The following is a 19,410-nucleotide window of genomic DNA, read 5'->3' on the forward strand; positions in this document are numbered from 1 at the left end:
CTATTGAAATTAAACTATTATTGTGAGCATTCAAAATCGGTTGTACTTCTTCTCTAATTTCTTTCTTTGATTCATCTTTCATGTTTTTGAAACACGTCCCTGTTCGTGAGCCTAACTGTGTTTCCATTGTTTCCATCTCGGTTTTACTTGTTCCTATTTGTGAGCCTAACCGTGTTATCATTGCTCTTAATTCCGATCCAAAATTTAATATTGCACTCATCAACTGCTCCATATCTTCTGTCGTTAATATCGTATTCTGAAAATTTTTTGATTGTGAAAAATTTTGAACTGTTTCCGGACTATTTTCCCAACTTACTAAATTGTTTTCCACTTCATTATTCATCATCCTGTTCTCCTGTGTTGGCAAGTTCGCCATGTCAACAATTTCGTTATTCTGACTATTCATCATTTTTGCCTGTTTCATCGATCGCGTAATCATTTACAAAACATACAAAACTCGTTACTATACGAAAATTACACACAATGAGACTTTATCTCCAACAATATCATTCACACGAAATACTTCCCTCAAACACGATTAACGAACAATTCAAATCTTCCTAACTGCACAAAATTATCAAACCCGTATACAAGACAACAAAAATTAAATTCTGCAAAAAATACCATTAGAAGAATGACAATTACCAAATCTACACATGCAATATAGACTACAATTACTAAACTACAAATTACTACAACAATCCTACTGTCTACTATTTTTACAATCAGAAGAATTCCAAGGGACGATCCGAAGCTGCGGTCGCCACGTGCATGGGGGCTTAATTAAATATAATTCAAATAATTTTAATTTTTTGATTTAGTAGCTGTCTGTCCGATTACGAAGTCTCGTAAACGGTTGGCCCTGACTAGTTTTAGTACGCAATCTGACTGCATAGAATAGCAACAAGAATGAAAGAAAATTTCCGTTAACACAATTAATTAATTAAGTCCCCAGCAACTATAAAACGTACGAAACCAAAGCACAAGTGTAACTGTTCTGTGTGTGGAACTGTGATTCAACGTACACATCTGGCACGGTTCTTCTTCAATAAGACAAGAAATTTTAAATACCATTTATACTGAAGTAATTAAAAAAAATAGAAATACTATAATTGCGTAAGGAAACCAGAATTACACTCTAATACAAGAACACAAGCCAGATGCTTTGTTGACTGAACCTGTAATGACGCATTATTTAAGACATAATAAAAATAAGGATTTTTTTTTATCTTCATATATATTGACGAAAAGCACTCTGATCATTACAATATCTCCATTCGAACAACATCTGCTGTCTAGCCCATCAAACAACTGCGTAAAACATGGCCTCAAATACTACAGCTACCAATATCCTCTCAGCAAGATCTGCACAACCACTCACTACGACGACATCTCAACAACGACCGACTCCTACTACTTCTCAACAAGCACTGACTACTGCCACATCTCGACAAGCACTGCCAGTGGAGGCGGCGGAATAAAACTCTTTGGCGCAATCTCTGGCGCTGTGGCTCAGTGTAGCCACCTTTCAACATGTCTTAGTGCGCGGCGCGGAGATGGACGTCTGTATGGTGACACGTCGAACATTGGCCTTCTTTGGGGGTACCACTGATACAGAGATCACATCGACTGCACTTTTTTCCCAGACACGACGGTCTTTGTCAAACATAGGACGTATGCTGTCATCTGCATCACTGGTCACGCGACGCTGTACATGTTTTCGCACGATGTTTTGTCCGTGTTGAGTTATTGACTATAGTTACAAGACCAACATGAGCTAATACGTCGTCATACGAAATACAGAAATTGATTGATTTGATTGATTTTAACAGGAGAGCTAAAACAGCTTAGGTCTAACCCGCCACTGCCCGCACCGAAACTAGGTTTATTGTGCGCTGTCGCTCCCCGTATATCTAGTAAAGCCAACCAGTGCCCTTAAATAGTGCAAGGAGTCCCTCTACCAGTTTAGGGTCCTCTTCCATTATACCCATTGTGTACAGGTGTTTTTTGAAGTTCCCATGGCCGGTCATCAGTCCAGTCGTGACTTTGATCTCTTTCCTGTTCAATCCCCGAATTACAGAGCTTCTTTTAAAACATGGCTTGGGCATCATTACCTTACCATGTTTTTGTTTATGGACCTCGGTCCAATATTTTACGTGCTGTTTCCCAAGCCATTTCCGTAGTTCTAATTTGATCATAGCCTTGGTGATTGTCAAGACAGGTTCCGGTCCAATAAGTGGAGTTGTTGCTCCCATCCTAGCCAATCTATCGGCTTGTTCATTGCCACAGATCCCTGAGTGGCCAGGGGCCCACACTAGGTACACCCTGTTGCTTCCCCATAGCTCCACCAGAACCCTGTGCCAATCTGCAACAATCTTAGATCTAGTTGCAGGAGCTGCCAATGATTTCAGGGCTGCCTGTCTGTCTGAAGAGATGTAGATGCTATGGTTATTATAGCACCTACTCATATTCTCCTCCACACATGCCCTGACTGCAGTAATTTCGGTTCGGAATAAAGAGGCCAGTTTAAATACATAACTTACTTTGCCAACTATTTATGAAGCGTATTTCACAAACCGATCGACAGCTGGGGTGTCCAAGGAATGAGACACATCGTGAGACCGAACGTTTAAAGACGATAACGTACTCGTTCTATGCTTGTCGGCACGTTGCACGTTGAGAAGACGACTGGGCCCCTGCTGTTGATGCCACATGTGACCGGATAATGTTTACGACTCGAAACTGTTTTCTCTTAGATCTCTGAGGTCGCTGATTACGATTTAGAAGTCTACATTTCCAATCTGAAATGTTTTATTCAATGTTGTACATTTTTCGATCGATATCATGGTCTCGTCTCCTGCGTTATTATCGCTATCACAAGGGTCATGTCTGGTTGTCCACTGGGAGATGGTTCGAAAAGCAGATCCTTTACCGAAGGTGGCATGTTTATCTTCTTTGTTAATTTCTGGAGTCTCAAGATGATCGGATCCGAAGAAGCCAAACCCGGTAGTCATGTATCATTTTCTCAAGGGAATCATTGAAGAAGGATACCTTATTCCGAGTTTCCTGCACATCTTGAGGCAGCCGACCAATCGGTAACGGAGCAGCTTCGATTAAGGCATATCAAAACGACGTAAATGATGTGGCGTCGGACATTAATGTAGAATACTGTGCGATATTGGACAATAATTGACAAACGTGTGGATCTGCCGCACAGCAGAATAATGATCGTACGCTATAAACATGCAAATATACGCTCGCAAATAAGATGGGCGTTCAATAATGGAACACATAATGGAACCAATTTCGATTGAAAACATGTGGAATTTCTTGTGGGTCATCGTGGAATATTCCCGCTTGAGATTCTACGGTTTCACGTACACTATGTGATCAAAAGTATCCGGACACCCCCAGAAACATACGTTTTTCATATTACGTGCATTGTGCTGACACCTACTGCCACGTACTCCATATCAGCGACCTCAGTAGTCGTTAGACATCGTGAGAGAGCAGAACCGGGCGCTCCGCGGAACGTGATCAGGTGATTGGGTGTCACTTGTGTCAAACGTCTGTACGCGAGATTTCCACACTCCTAAACATCCCTGGGTCCACTGTTTCCGATGTGATACTGAAGTCTAAACGTGAAGGGACACGTACAGCAAGAAATCGTACAGGCCGACCTCGTCTGTTTCCTAACAGAGACAGCCGACACTTGAAGATGGTCGTAATGTGTAATAGCAGACATATATCCAGATCATCACACACGAATTCCAAACTGCATCAAGATCCATTCCAAGTACTATGACAGTTAGGCGGGAGGTGAGGAAACTTGGATTTCATCGTCCAGCGGCTGCTCATAAGCCACACATCACGCCGGTAAATGCCAAACGACGCCTCGCTTGGTGTAAGGAGCGTAAACATTGGACGATTGAACAATGGAAAAACGTTGTGTGGAGTAACGAATAACGATCCACAATGTGGCGGTCCGATGACAGGGAGTGGGTATGGCGAATTCCCGGTGAACGTCATCTGCTAGCGTGTGTACTGTCAACAGTAAAATTCGGAGGCGGTGGTGTTATGGTGTGGTCGTGTTTTACATGGAGGGGGCTTGCACCCCTTGTTGATTTGCGTGGCACTATCACAACACTGGCCTACATTGTTGTTTGAAGCACCTCTTTCCTTCTACTGCTGAAAAGCAATTCGGGGATGGGGACTGCATCTTCCAACACGATCGAGCACCTTTTCATAATGCACGGCCTGTAGCGGAGTGGTTACAAGATAACAACATCCCTGTAATGGACTGGCCTGGACAGAGCCCTGACGTGTAGCAGTTATTCATAGGTGCTTGCAGAATATGTACGGAGACTTGGCAGTGAACAAAAGCACGGTGAGTCCTTGGGCGCGGCGCCTGTCATCTTCGCAAGAAGGTCGCGTAAACCTGATCGAACTTCCGCGTGTCGGCCGGCCCCAGTCAGCTAAGCTACTTTCAGGAAACTGAACAAACGATTTCAGCGTGTTCGTCACCGTTCTTCTCACCACACGAGATGCGCACACGAGACTAGTGCACAAAACTTCATTGCTCTGTTCTTTCTCATTCGCCCTACAGCCCCGTTCTCGCACGTTCCCATTTCCATCTGTTTGGGAAGCAATATGTGGATCATGGAAAGGTTACTGACGCAGCAAGACGTTGGTTCCGACGTTGACCAGTAAAGTGGTACCGTGCGGTTATACACTCCCTCCTAATAAGGAGGCGTAAGTCCGTCGCAATGCACGGAGATTATGTTGAAAAGCAGAGTTTTGTAGCCTAAAAGTGGGGAATAACATGGTGTATTTGAATCCTGAATAAAACCAACCTCCGTTCAGAAAAAAAATGTGTTGCATTACTTACTAAACGCCCCTATTACATTTGATCTTGTTAGCTATACTATTACTGCAGTTGAAGGGCCATTTAAAAAAGTGGAACAACGCAGAGGAAATTTAAGCTAACAATTTCAGGTAATGTCTGTAGCACTTTAGCTTTAATTCGATATAAGCCATTATATCGATTAAAATGTCATAAACATACAGAGTAATATAAAATATCCACAAGAATTAAAGGAAATAAAAAGAATGGAAGACCAAGTACGGAGTACTCGGATTAAAAAGGGGGTACTGCTCCATCTCACCTACACATCGAAGATGCAATAGCTGACATGAAAGAAAAGTTCAAGAGTGGATTTAGAAATGATAGTGAAAGGATATCAGTGATGAGATTGTTACCTCCATTGAAAGTAAGAAAGAATTACAGGATCTGCTGAATGGAAGGAGCAGTCTAATGAATACACAAAATGGATTGAGAGTAACTCGAAGAAGAAAGTAATGAGAGGTAACAGAAATGAGAACAGCGAGAAAATATCGGGACTGGTGATCACGGAGGAGACAAAGTTAAGGAATTCTCCTGTCTAGGCAGCAAAATAACCCATGACGGACGGAGCAAGGAGGACATAAAAAGCAGACTAACTCTGGAAAAAAGGGCAGTCCTTGCCAAGAGACGTCTACCAGTATCAAACATAGACGTTAATTTCAGAAGGAAATTTCTGAGAATGTACGTTAGGAGCAGAGCACTGTATGGTAGTGAAACGCAGACTGTGGGAAAACCAGAAAAAAGGTCACACAAACAGTATCTTAAAACAGTATCGTTGCAGCATTCACTGTTTACCGTCAAGTGTAACAACAGGTATCATATCTACTTACGACCGTAATGCCATCGTGCTATTGGTCAAGTATGCGCCAGCGCAATCTACACAAGATTTCGTGGGACTAAAGTCGGCACGCATACGTTTAGCTATTTCTGTTCCGTTCAGGTTCTGAAGCCAGCTAGCCCAAGGGATGGGAAAAACCAACCGATTAAAACCGATACAGGTATTTTAATTGGGAATAGCCGGTATTTTTCAATATTTGTGAAGTCTCAGTTTTAACGGGTTCTTTATTTACTAATAACTGGGTAAAAAGAGAAAAATCAGATAGCCACAGCAGAAGTACTAAAATTGTTAGATTTTAAATAAATTCTTTTAAAAAAAATGAGTAGTTTTTGTTCGTAAAATTTCCATTGCTTTGAAATACAGCATTATTACAGAAGATGGGAAAAGCATTCAGTGCTGTTTTAATAACAATGCCAACAAAAACGAGCTACGAGCACGTGGCACAAGAACTGGTACAGCATTACTGAGACAGGCCGAGTGAGGTGATGCAGTGGTTAGCGCTCTGAGCTCGCATTCGGGAGGGCGACGGCTCAAACACGCGTCCAGCCATACTGGTTTAGGTTTTCCGTGATTTCCCTAAACTGCTTCAGGCAAATGCCGGGATGGTTCCTTGGAAAGAGAGAAGGCTGATTTCCTTCCCCATGCTTTCCTAATCCGATGGGATCGATGACCTCGCTCTTTGGTCCCCACCCCCAAAATCAACCACTCATCCATTGCCGAGACAATAATCCACCTACTACCGTGTGGCGTGTCCTATTGGAACTACGCGTGTACATGCAGTAGACGAAATTTCCCGTCTGGTCTACATGGTATTTTCTAGTAGTCGTCGCCGGACATTAGTTGTGTTACAGAATGCCAACACTCCTAGTTTGGAAGTATTTTATGGAATTCGATGTCAATGAAGTATAATACCCCATTTCCTTTACAAGATTAAGAACGAGAGGAGCTGCAAGAAATATGTAACGTCACGTAAGGAGAAAAACTTAACAATTGATTCATAGTTTACAATAAAAATAGAAAGCAGATGATCTCCGTAATGTGCCATTATCTGGTTGTAGCTTCTGAAAACAGCCAAATTGCGTGAAAATTTATTTCAACCTCACTTTTCACCCTTTAGGAGTGGCTATTTGTAATGTCAAAATAGTGGTATAATCCTCGATTAAAACATGACTTGAGGTCAGAGTTTCAAATAATTAAAATCAATAGGAGAACACTATGAATTTAGCAGTATTCAACCACTCATCACTTTTCGATAAAATCAGCAAGTGGTTTGTTTAAGTTAATATTTTGATTCTTTTTTATCATGAAACTAAAGGGGCATAATTTTTTACTCTTTGTTCGAGGTCTATGTTGTTGTGGTCTTCAGTCCTGAGACAGGTTTGTTGCAGCTCTCCATGCTACTCTATCCTGTGCAAGCTTCTTCATCTCCCAGTGCTTACTGCAATCTACATCCTTCTGAATCTGCTTAGTGTATTCATCTCTTGGTCTCCCTCTACGATTTTTATCCTCCACGCTGCCCTCCAATGCTAAATTGGTGATACCTTGGTGCCTCGGAACATGTCCTACCAACCGATCCCTTCTTCTAGTCAAGTTGTGCCACAAACTCCTCTTCTCCTCAATTCTATTCAATACCTCCTCATTAGTTATGTGATCTACCCATCTAATCTTCAGCATTCTTCTGTAGCACCACATTTCGAAAGCGTCTGTTCTCTTCTTGTCTAATCTATTTATCGTCCATGTTTCACTTCCATGCAGAGCTACACTCCATACAAATACTTTCAGAAACGACTTCCTGACACTTAAATCTATACTCGATGTTAACAAATTTTTCTTCTTCAGAAATGCTTTCCTTGCCATTGCCAGTCTACATTTTATATCCTGTCTACTTCGACCATCATCAGTTATGTTGCTCCCCAAATAGCAAAACTCCTTTACTACTTTAAGTGTCTCATTTCCTAATCTAATTCCCTCAGCGTCACCCGACTTAACTCGACTACATTCCATTATCCTCGTTTTTCTTTTGTTGATGTTCATCTTATATCCTCCTTTCTAGACACTGTCCATTCCGTTCAACTGCTCTTCCAAGTCCTTTGCTGTCTCTGACAGAATTACAACGTCATCGGCGAACCTCAAAGTTTTCATTTCTTCTCCATGGTTTTTAATACCTACTCCGAATTTTTCTTTTGTTTCCTTTACTGCTTGCTCAATATAGAGATTGAATAACATCGGGGAGAGGCTACACACCTGTCTCACTCCTTTCCCAACCACTGCTTCCCTTTCATGCCCCTCGACTCTTATAACTGCCATCTGGTTTCTGTACAAATTGTAAATAGCCTTTCGTTTCCTGTATTTTACCCCTGCCACCTTCAGAATTTGAAAGAGAGTATTCGAGACAACATTGTCAAAAGCTATCTCTAAGTCTTCAAAGTTTGCCTTTCCTTAATCTTTCTTCTAAGATAAGTCGTAGGGTCAGTATTGCCTCACGTGTTCCAACATTTCTACGGAATCCAAACTAATCTTCCCCGAGGTCGGCTTCTACCAGTTTTTCCATTCGTCTTTAAAGAATTCGCGTTAGTATTTTGCAGCTGTGACTTCTGATAGTTCGGTAATTTTCACATCTGTCACAAGAAATAACAGGATTAAAGAAAACTAGTTTGCCGACCGTGCGGCGGTTTAACGACGAGCAGTCGGTGTGGCGGCCAGTGTGGATATGGCTGTGAGACGGTTTCCCACATCCCACTTGGTGCATACCGGGCTGGTTCCCATGTTTCGCCTTGGACACAAGCTACGCTAACATTTATGACACTTTCTCACACTCGCGCACATTTACTCCACACGCGGTGAGGAAAGGCAAACCTACGTTTCTAGCATTTGTAGACTTAGAGAAAGCTTTTGACAATGTTGACTGGAATACTCTCTTTCAAATTCTGAAGGTGGCAGTGGTAAAATACAGAGAGCGAAAGGCTATTTACAATTTGTACAGAAACCAGATGGCAGTTATAAGAGTCGAGGGACATGAAAGGGAAGCAGTGGTTGGGAAGGGAGTGAGACAGGGTTGTAGCCTCTCCCCGATGCTATTCAATCTGTATATTGAGGAAGCACTCTGCTTCTGTGTTGTGGGGGTGAACTGGAGACTGACGACCTTAGCTCTTTGGTCTCCTTATTCGGCATCGGTAGCAGGAAAGCGTTCTGATTCTGTTCGCTACGCAGCTGTGGTGTTGCTGGTAGTAACTGAGTGCTGGCCGCGCCCACAGGATACTCTGGTGCGGAACCTGCGCGGAGGCGGCGTGCTGCGGCCGGGGGGCGGCGGAGGCGGAGCGGCCGGGGGCGGCGCCTACGGCTACGGCTACGGCGGACACCACCACCGCTGGTCCTTCTCCTCGTCCTTCCTCTACTCGCTCACGCTCATCACCACCATCGGTAAGTAGCGCAGCTGGCGCCACGACCCCATCGTCACCATTAGGGTGCATTCGCAGGGGCACAGATAACAGTCACCAGACCACGTCGACCGATAGCATCGGCCGAGGGTTTGGTCACAATATGGCCTTATTTCCGATGTTAGTTTTTGGCGGGAGCAGCAAGGTTTGGCTAAGTTCGAAGCTGTTCTATCACGGAAATAAGAATCTATTTCCTCAATTATTGGTAAAACCAGACAAGTCTTACGAATGCGTGAGACGAAGAGACAAACGTTCTATTACTTACCTGAGATGACTAGTGGCGACATTTAAAGGCAATTTTACAAACACTCTGACCAATTCAAATAAATTCAGAAATACGTCAGTTAACCTTCAGCGACTGTAATTCAGCGTGTCTGGGAAATACAAACTTAAACTTTACAATAAGACAAGCCAGCCTCCGATTTCTTAAACAACCTAAGTCCCGTCTATAAAGGCTTCAAACGTATGCTTACTTTACAAATTAGTTAATGCGTTAAAAATTTGACATTCAGTATGTAAGCCAGAAAAAGTTTCGAAAAGATTCGAGATTACGTTGGAAGTTTGTTGGAAGTCGCTAAGTGCTCTCATTATGAAATACTAGATGAATATATTCTAGCTAATTTGCGCTCCGTTTTAAGTACAAACAAGGTTTTAGCGCATCTCAGTGTTCATGACGTCATATCTCCTGAACTATCTCTCGTACAACGATATAAGTTTACAGGGAAATTCACTGAGATATTTAGGTACTGGTTGCAAATAATGTTGACAATGGAGTTGATAGTAAGGAATTAATACATAAAAACGTCGTGCCTGACAAAGTTTTACGTTCTCCATTTCAAACAGAAGCTACTTTTTCACGCATCTAAATATCTATGACTTCATATCTCCTGAATTACATGTTGTACAATGATACAATTTCGCAGGTATGTTCAGCGGTATGTATGGATACCGTCTTCAAACTTCGTTGCGAATACACTAATAAGTTAAAAACGTCATGTCTGATGCCGAAGTTTTGCTGCTTCAACAGCGAAACAGTATCAAGCGATAAACTTTCTTCCTTTCATCATTTTGTGGGTGAGGGAGGATGGGGGCGGGTGTCAACGAGAAAGTGTTTCGTAATGTTTTGAAATTATGTCTAAATTTGATGCAAGTCAGAAAGTGCTCTCACACTGCTGAATGAGTGAAGTCAGAGTATTTGCGCGGCGTCAATGACGCTGCCTTAACACAAATACACAGTTTCTAACTGTAACGCTTTTCTTATTGTGTTAAACTTGATGAGCAGATTATGACAGCATTTTAAATTTTTAAATTCTGTCAATAATTACGCGAAATACTGAAAATCAAATTTTTGTTGTTCCTGCTACCGGGTTCCGCATTCTCAGGTGGTCTGAACACTAAAGCACTGAAAACTGGAAACACATTTTTGCAAACCATATCTAATAACTGAGTCACCATCATACTGGCATAAAAACGCTAGTAAAAAGTAATAATAATTCGTAGACAGCTACCTCCCACTTACCACAACCCAAAGAACCACCACTACAGGTATTCTAAGCATCAAAATGAACTTCCGCCATCTTTCTCAAATGAACACGTAATTTTTAAGGTAATTTTTAAGCTAGGCGTGTACTTTCTGATATGGTTCGCCTGCGTTGCAGATGACTTGCCTGGTTAAGTATACACAGGGTGATTCGGGTGCCCTCGACACCTTCAAAAGCCGCATTCGAGATTTTCATAGCCTCTCGCTCGCTACACACAAACTATCAGTTCTACAGAAAAATGAAAAGGAACTTTGTGAAGGGTATGTAATGCAGTTAAATTTTGTTCTGGGTTACGTTTTCCCTGGAGGCCACGGTTTTTGTGGCATTCGAGAAAAACGCGTGTAAAAGTCATTTTTGTTAGCTTTTCTTAAATAATTAGAAAACAACAGCCTATAGTGAAAACGTATCTCAGTAAAAATTTAATTGCATTAAATTTCCTACATGAAGGTCCTATTCATTTTTCAGAAGACTAATAGTTTGAGCAAAGTGCACGAGACAATATGAAGTCATTGTGTATTGCAAAACACCCGTAGATAGTGGCAGCTGAATTACCCTGTACATGAGGCAGAAATGGCTAGGCATACTCAGAATCGGATAATTACTGACGTTCAATTAATCATTATTTAATTCATAAGTTGTTTGAAAGTTGTGGCTTCCAACAAAATAGCGATTAGAAACCATTGATTCTCAGACATATCCCCTCATATTACATTTCTCATCCTTGGGATTCCACAAACTGATTCTTTCTACTACTAAACTTGAAAATTTCTCGTAATCCATATTCTGCGTGTGACAACGTAGGACGATCCGACCGAAGAAATCAAACTGATGTGAAATCCACCTACCGTCGTCCGCAGTCCATAAGTCCGGGCACTGAGATCAGTTGCAGTGAGACCGCGAACGTAATTGTGTACTGATTTGGACAGATCGGCTGAGCCTCCTTCATTGCTGCTACTTCTTCTCGTACACTCTCTACTCACTCGAGGCATCACCACAGGTGAGCAGTGCTGTCGAGAAACCTAAAGCTACGGCACACATCACCAAATGCATAGGAGTCGCTTTCCAGTTTTCACACTGATTCTGCTGCCAGAGAGACCTTGTGTTAGTCGTATGGTAGTAATTATTGTACTCAGAACATTTTAGTCATCTATAATCGCAACGAATAAAATAACTGAGAAAAATTTAATGATATACGAGACTGATGCAATAAGCTGAAGATAAGCCTCCGCACTTGGTGTAGTAGATCAAGAGTAGCGCACTGTCAGAATATGGGATGAGACTGCTACCTGTTCACGTCAAGGTCCTCTTAACAAAGAAGCAGTTTCCAAAGAATACCACTGATATGAGAAAGAGGTTCCTGAGTGTTGTTACCTGTGTCACCGGTGATGTATGTCAAGACAGGTATGGAAGAAGTCCGTCGTATATCCTTACGAGATGAATACATAGATGTTAGCAAAGGGACCAAGAGGGGGTACTTGCCTCCTACTGGAATCTCGGTATACACGCTCTGTTTTCATTACAGTAATTTCTCGAAATCCTAGCAATCACTGTCTGCAATTCCACTAAAATACAGATTAAATATTGCCGACCGCGACGACAAATACTGCAGCCTTAGCAATCACTACATATCTTGGTTTTTCTTAGTTGCCACTCTGCCTTCAGGAAATTATGCCGATTCCTCGGCGCGAGTGCAGTTTTGACATTGTTCTGGAGTCAAGCTGGATGCGAACCTTTGATGTGCAGTGCCGAGATATTGTCTTCAATGTTTTTCTGTCTCTTCCTTAGTGATCTGCAGAAGCGAGCCAGTCGAAAATCCTGGCCCGTGGATTCCGTCGTCCGTTCCAAACACGTAACAAACATTATGTGCAATATTAAAACAGCAGCAGTATACGTCACCTATGTCTGAAAATATGTACATTGCAAATAAATATTTCTTTAGGCGCTTCAGCAGTTCTCTTTCATATGCTCCTCCCAATTCAATTTATTATTAAGTTACGATCCCGAGAATATGACACCAGCAACGTCTTCTATCTACTTGTTTTCATATTTTAGACATACAATGGGGCAAGCCTGTTATTGGTTCTGTACTGCATATTGTGATTCTTTTCAAAATTTAGGGGTAAATTAATGTCCAATTGTATTTCATTAACCACTCATTCTAAAATTGCACTACCTGGCATGTGATAATGTTGCTGTGCATAAGTCATTAACGTATACAACAAAATGTAAGAGCCGTAAGGCTGTTCCGTGTGGGACACCATTTATAATTAGTTTCCGGTTGGACGCTGAGCGTTAGCTTAATACTGTCCGCATTCCTGTTTACAGAGTTTATTGCCTGTCAGAAGTACACGATCTGAACCATTGTGCGGTATTTCCTGTAACGCCATAATACAGGTTGATTCAAAAAGAATACCACAACTTTAAAAATGTGTATTTAATGAAAGAAACATAATATAACCTTCTGTTATACAGCATTACAAAGAGTATTTAAAAAGTTTTTTTTTCACTCAAAAACAAGTTCAGAGATGTTCAATATGGCCCCCTCCAGACACTCGAGCAATATCAACCCGATACTCCAACTCGTTCCACACTCTCTGTAGCATATCAGGCGTAACAGTTTGGATAGCTGCTGTTGTTTCTCGTTTCAAATCATCAATGGTGGCTGGGAAAGGTGGCCGAAACACCATATCCTTAACATACCCCCATAAGAAAAAATCGCAGGGGGTAAGATCAGGGCTTCTTGGAGACCAGTGATGAAGTGCTCTGTCACGGGCTGCCTGGCGGCCGATCCATCGCCTCGGGTAGTTGACGTTCAGGTTTCATAACTAACCTTTTTCGTAGGACTCTCCATACAGTTGATTGTGGAATTTGCAGCTCTCTGCTAGCTCTGCGAGTCGATTTTCCTGGGCTGCGAACAAATGCTTGCTGGATGTATGCTACATTTTCATCACTCGTTCTCGGCCGTCCAGAACTTTTCCCTTTGCACAAACACCCATTCTCCGTAAACTGTTTATACCAACGTTTAATACACCACCTATCAGGAGGTTTAACACCATACTTCGTTCGAAATGCACGCTGAACAACTGTCGTCGATTCACTTCTGCCGTACTCAATAACACAAAAAGCTTTCTGTTGAGCGGTCGCCATCTTAGCATCAACTGACGCTGACGCCTAGTCAACAGCGCCTCAAGCGAAAAAATGTACAACTAAATGAAACATTATAGCTCCCTTAATTCGCCGACAGATAGTGCTTAGCTCTGCCTTTTGTCGTTGCAGAGTTTTAAATTCCTAAAGTTGTGGTATTCTTTTTGAATCACCCTGTATTGTAATTTACTGATAAGAATATTCTGATTCACAGAATACACCAGTTGCCTGTATTTTACTGCCTAATTAATTACGTACATTCTCGCTAGCCCGCCCAGCTAGCCGCACGGTCTAACGCACTGCTTCCCGAGCGGGAAGGCGTGCCGGTCCCCAGCACGAATCCGCCCGGCTGATTAGTGTCGAGGTCCGGTGTGCCGGCCAGGCTGTGGCTGGTTTTGAAGGCGGTTTTCCATCTACCTCGGCGAATGCGGGCTGGTTCCCCTTATTCCACTTCAGTTACACTATGTCGGCCATTGCTGCGCAAACACTGTCTCCTAGTATGCGTACACCGTAATTACTCTACCACGCAAACATTTGGGATTACACACGTCTGATATGAGATGTTCCCGGGGGGGGGGGGGGGGGGGGCACTGGCTTCCGAAACGCACAAAAACCCTGGGTTCGGTGTGGGGCGGCGGTGAGGTGGGTGGACTGCTGTGGCCCGTTGCGGGGTTGTGAACCACTGAGGGCTACGGAGGCGCGACGCCTCTCCGTCATTTCTAGGTCAGCGGTTTAGTGCACAGTACACACACACGCATTCTCACTGTACATGAAAATAGGCGTGTTAACATCAGAACCCTTAGAAATACAGATTATGACTGACAATATATTATTTGTAGTCAGATGATTAAGAAGCCGTTTTTATATTATATTTCCTAAAATTTTCCAGAAAACTGGCAAAAGTAAAACTGGAAGGAAGTTTGACAGTCTTTCGTTACCTGCTTTCATATACAGAGGCCTGGTTTCCACGTATTTCAGTCAAGTAAATGTTCAGAAATGTACGATTGTGTACTTCACAGAACGTATAAAAATAGTATCGTATGTCCAAACCAAAGAATCTTAATTGGAATCAGTTGTCTCTTAGAGTATAAATTGGAATGATGTCTTAGGCTCAATGTAGGCATGTCAAGAATCAGACTTCGTTTCACTGGTAGGTTACAGGAAAATAACAGTCAGTCCAGAAAGGAGACAGTTAACCAATCAGTTGTATGTGCAACCCATACTAAATAGGACTAACAAGATACAATGAACGTACAGAAATAATGACGGAACGAATGGTCACAGTTTATGTGACTCATGGCAAAGCGCCACGAAAACGTCGAAAAACATAAACTGGCAGTCAGTTGAAGACAGATGCCAATTATGTCGTGAAAGCCCACTTACAACGTCTCGAGAACCAGCATTAAGCGAACCTGTGTATCTTTCCCCATGGTCGGTCAAGTTAACCTGCGTATCTTTCCCCATGGTCGGTCAAGAGAAGATTAATTACCGCGTGGACAGGCACATTAGAGCTCATTCATCCCGTGTTTCAAATGCGATTGGAAAGGAAAGGAACCATAATATTTTGTACCATGCTAAGCTCCGACAAACAGTCACTTGACAATGGTTTGCACATTATGACCACAGATGTAGGAGCAGAATGAATGATTGTAATCAAGTAATTTCTCCTTTACAAAACTAAATTGCCAACTCCTACATCGTGTCCTGTTGTAACTCCACCAATTCTCTCTGTTGACCCATTTTAATAGAATGGTTCAAATGGCTCTGATCACTATGGGACTTAACATCTGAGGTCATCAGTCCCCTAGAACTTAGAACTACTTAAACCTAACTAACCTAAGGACATCACACACATCCATGCCTGAAGCAGGATTCGAACCTGTGACGGTAGTGGTCGCGCAGTTCCAGACTGTAGCGCCTAGAACCGCTCGGCCACATCGGCCGGCTTAATAGAATGTTGACGAAGTGATCCGATACTTGTATCTCCTCAAATGGCGCCACACACAGCCCGTGTCCAGAGTGTCCAGAATCCTTTCGCCGTTTAGTGTATGTGAAACTTAAGTCAGGTGCCACAGACTCTGGCCAATTCGGCCGATCCTAAATGAATATATTATATTTATATGTGCCATTTCTTTTATTCAGTCGTTAATAAACTGTTTATGTTGACTAAAGCGGTTAAGAAGTAATTTAAATATAGTAACATTTGAAGTGTATCATTTTAACCAGAATGTCACTTCACGTGCTCACTAGGCGACTGACAACAGCCGAAAGACAGCAAGGTACAGCATCTGCAACATTTTCATTATAACCCTTCTGGGGGTACAGCAGGGTCATTATAAGAATTTCAATTAATAAGGTAACCGTCGTCGAGCCAATGCCCATAGGAATGCCGCTGAAAATACTACCGAACCGTAGGTCATTTTAGTATTTTATATGATGACACGGTAGAACACCCAGCAGGAATTTAACGGAGATGATACTGGTCGTGGAAATCTAAAACATAATAGCGTTAAAAGCTGAGATCTTATCTCAGTGATAACTAGAGCCAGACAGTAGACGTACTAAGTGCAAAGGAGACGAGTATGAAGTCTAATTTTCGGCCAACAAGCGGCTCAGAGCCGGTGGTGGTCATGAATCGACTCGCAGCAGCTTGTTAATCCTATTCACAGTGCATAAATTATAGGGTTGTCACCGCGCACAGTGGGTAGTAATTATCATTAGAGGACTGCATTAAATGTTATGCTGTACATATTTATTCTAACTGAGCAAAAATTTAACAATCGCAAATAATTACAAGACACTAGCTTTTGATTTACGCCCATTCATGGTGTAGACTGGACTACAGGTGTATTGGGCGACGAATGCGGCTGCACGTTTTGCCTCGGTCGCCTGAGTGTGTGGAATATACCCGTAATTCAGACGGAGTTCCGGTGAAAAGCGTGTGTACGTTGCCAAGGCTGGATGCAGAGAAAATCCTCAAACGATTCTTAAAAAAGTTTGAAACTGCTAGGTACGAAAAATTTTCCGTATTTCAATCATAAGTAAAACACAAATATAAAAATTGAGATAACATCATCATTGATATCACGAGTCACGTTGTATACTGTGCGTCACTGGCAATAGTTAGAAAAATGAGAATTCCAGCGCTGATGGAGGAAAAGAGAGTGAGCATAAAGTCTTTCGTTGCTTACCAAAACTTATTTCTAAGGAACTACCCTAGATACAGTTGTACGATATGCTGCAAACGGTAGCTTAACTCATGAACATTTTAACGGATACGCTTCGACACGTGTTCACTTTATTGCCGGCAATATGTACAGGCGATACTCAATTTCCCTCCATAACTTTGCCAACATCTCTTCCATCACCGTTCTACAGCATGTCGTATTTTTACATCAAGAGTTTGCACTTTGGGAACTGGTGAGATGAACACTTTATCCTTAACCCAATAGCCGACCGCGGTGGTCTAGCGGTTCAGGTGCTCGGTCCGGAACCGCGGGACTGCTACGGTCGCAGGTTCGAATCCTGCCTCGGGCATGGATGTGTGTGATGTCCTTAGGTTAGTTAGGTTTAAGTAGTTATAAGTTCCAGGGGACTGATGACCACAGATGTTAAGTCCCATAGTGCTCAGAGCCATTTGAACCATTTGAACCTTAACTCAATAAAAACATAAAGAGGTGTTTGTATAGTGAACGTGGTGGTCCGTCTCAACTGATCCACCCGTCAGGAAAGGTTTCATCCAAGAACTAGCCATCACTAAACCCCATAGTGGCTTTGCACATCCTTGTTAAAACAATACCAATGGCTGAAATTCCAATAATAAGAGGTGCAACGTGCTTGTGTAAAAGTGTAGCCTTAAAAACTTCATGACTTCGACTACCATTTGCAACAAACGGAATAGCATTATACAGCGTAATTCCTTAAAAATAGATTTTTGTAATCATGGGAAGACTTTATGCTCACCCCACATATCCTCCCGCTATTCTGCCATGTGTTTATTCTAGACAGAGCACGAAAGGATTTCTATAGTAAAATAGTGAAACACACTAACATTATTATCAGTCATTTGACATCCTCTGTCGGTTGCCAGTGAACGACACCGTTGATGATAAATTACTAGCGGTACTAGGAACAATTTGCATGTAAACGAACTGCCATTTTACAGTAGAAAATGAGTTGATTCATGTCATTGAGCTTTAATCCTTAACTAATTAAACTTTTCGAACATTGCATACGCCTATAGCAAGCACCCACCGACAAAATATACTGTAACTGTATGCATTAGTTTTTACCCATCATTCAGTGACCAAGTGATCTGGCGTACTGTTTGAGAGTTCGCCCACCATAGATCCTGGTCCTTGTCAGCCAAATTTCGGCGCGTCGGGGGAGGGTTAAAGGGGTTTGGAATATTTGTGAGAATATGTAGTTATTTTATACACGTTTCATTCCTTTCCATAATGGACAAAGCGTGCTGTGTGATACCTCAGCCCTTTACAGAGGTATATCTCCATTACAGCGGTATATCTTCAGACTGAAATTGGTGAATCGGAAATGATACAAGGATTTTCCCATGAAGAACACTTGGGATGGGATTTCCAAGTCTACAATTTGTCTTACAGTGGAGGAAAACTCCTATACAGCCTTGACTGGAAACAGAAGACTGTAATTGTTTTCAGTTTTTTCTCAGCACAGTATTTTCCATTGTCCAAACGTGTGTGTGTGTGTGTGTGTGTGTGTGTGTGTGTGTGTGTGTCTGTGTGTGTGTGTGTGTGTGTTTGCTTGTTCATTTCGATTTGTCACTATAGAGAGTATAAACGTTGGCAACATCTTCGCGATTTTGTTAAGTCTGCTTTATAGGAAGAGTCTTACTTCGATGTGATAAACAGATGTATAATGGTGTTCGTAACTTGTTTGATATTGTTCCTTCCAAAGTGCGCGATTGAACTTTTGCATACCTGTCAGCTGTCTTTTATCTCATATTAATGACATCGTAACAAACTAATTTTAGCAACTACTCAGGTTCGATTCGGTTGTTTTTGGGGGAGTAAACTAAACACTGACGTCATCGGTCTCATCGGATTAGGGAAGGACGGGGAAAGAAGTCGGCCGCGCCCTTTCAAAGGAACCATCCCGGCATTAGCCTGGACCGATTTAGGGAAATCACGAAAAACCTTGTAACCTCCCCCTCACTTATTAACCTTAATGACAGTGAAAAATTAAACCGGATGCACCTAATAGAAATTTGGGAAAAGCAATCGTCACCGAAATTAATTAGTCGGTAAAGATGAAGGAAAGGGTTACATCTAAATGAAAGGAAAAATGCAAATCAAACTGGTGGAAATTAATTTTGAAAAGGGGTAAAGTTAATAAAGAAAGTAAATGTGCGGTCGTTACGTTAACAATTGACTGGCGTTAATTAGATATTTGAGATTTGGGGAAAATTACGGTCGCCAGTCCTATGGACAACTACTATAATAACTGAAAAAGAAAGGTTATTGCACACATAATTAGCACTAAAAGCGTGGCAACTGAAGGTTGACACGTGTT

The 19,410-nt window shown here is 42.1% G+C and overlaps 1 protein-coding gene across 1 annotated transcript in view; it reads left to right on the forward strand.

Annotated features, from left to right (window-relative positions):
- The window catches only part of LOC126419438 (TWiK family of potassium channels protein 7-like), a 375,205-nt gene that overhangs the window by 74,614 nt on the left and 281,181 nt on the right, over window positions 1-19,410 (forward strand). The window contains exon 3 of the mRNA XM_050086625.1: window positions 8,996-9,161. Coding sequence (XP_049942582.1) covers window positions 8,996-9,161 — 166 coding nt within the window. The remainder of the gene's footprint in view (window positions 1-8,995; window positions 9,162-19,410) is intronic.

Source organism: Schistocerca serialis, chromosome 9 (genome assembly GCF_023864345.2).
Source record: "Schistocerca serialis cubense isolate TAMUIC-IGC-003099 chromosome 9, iqSchSeri2.2, whole genome shotgun sequence".
In the NCBI taxonomy this organism is placed as follows: domain Eukaryota; kingdom Metazoa; phylum Arthropoda; class Insecta; order Orthoptera; family Acrididae; genus Schistocerca; species Schistocerca serialis.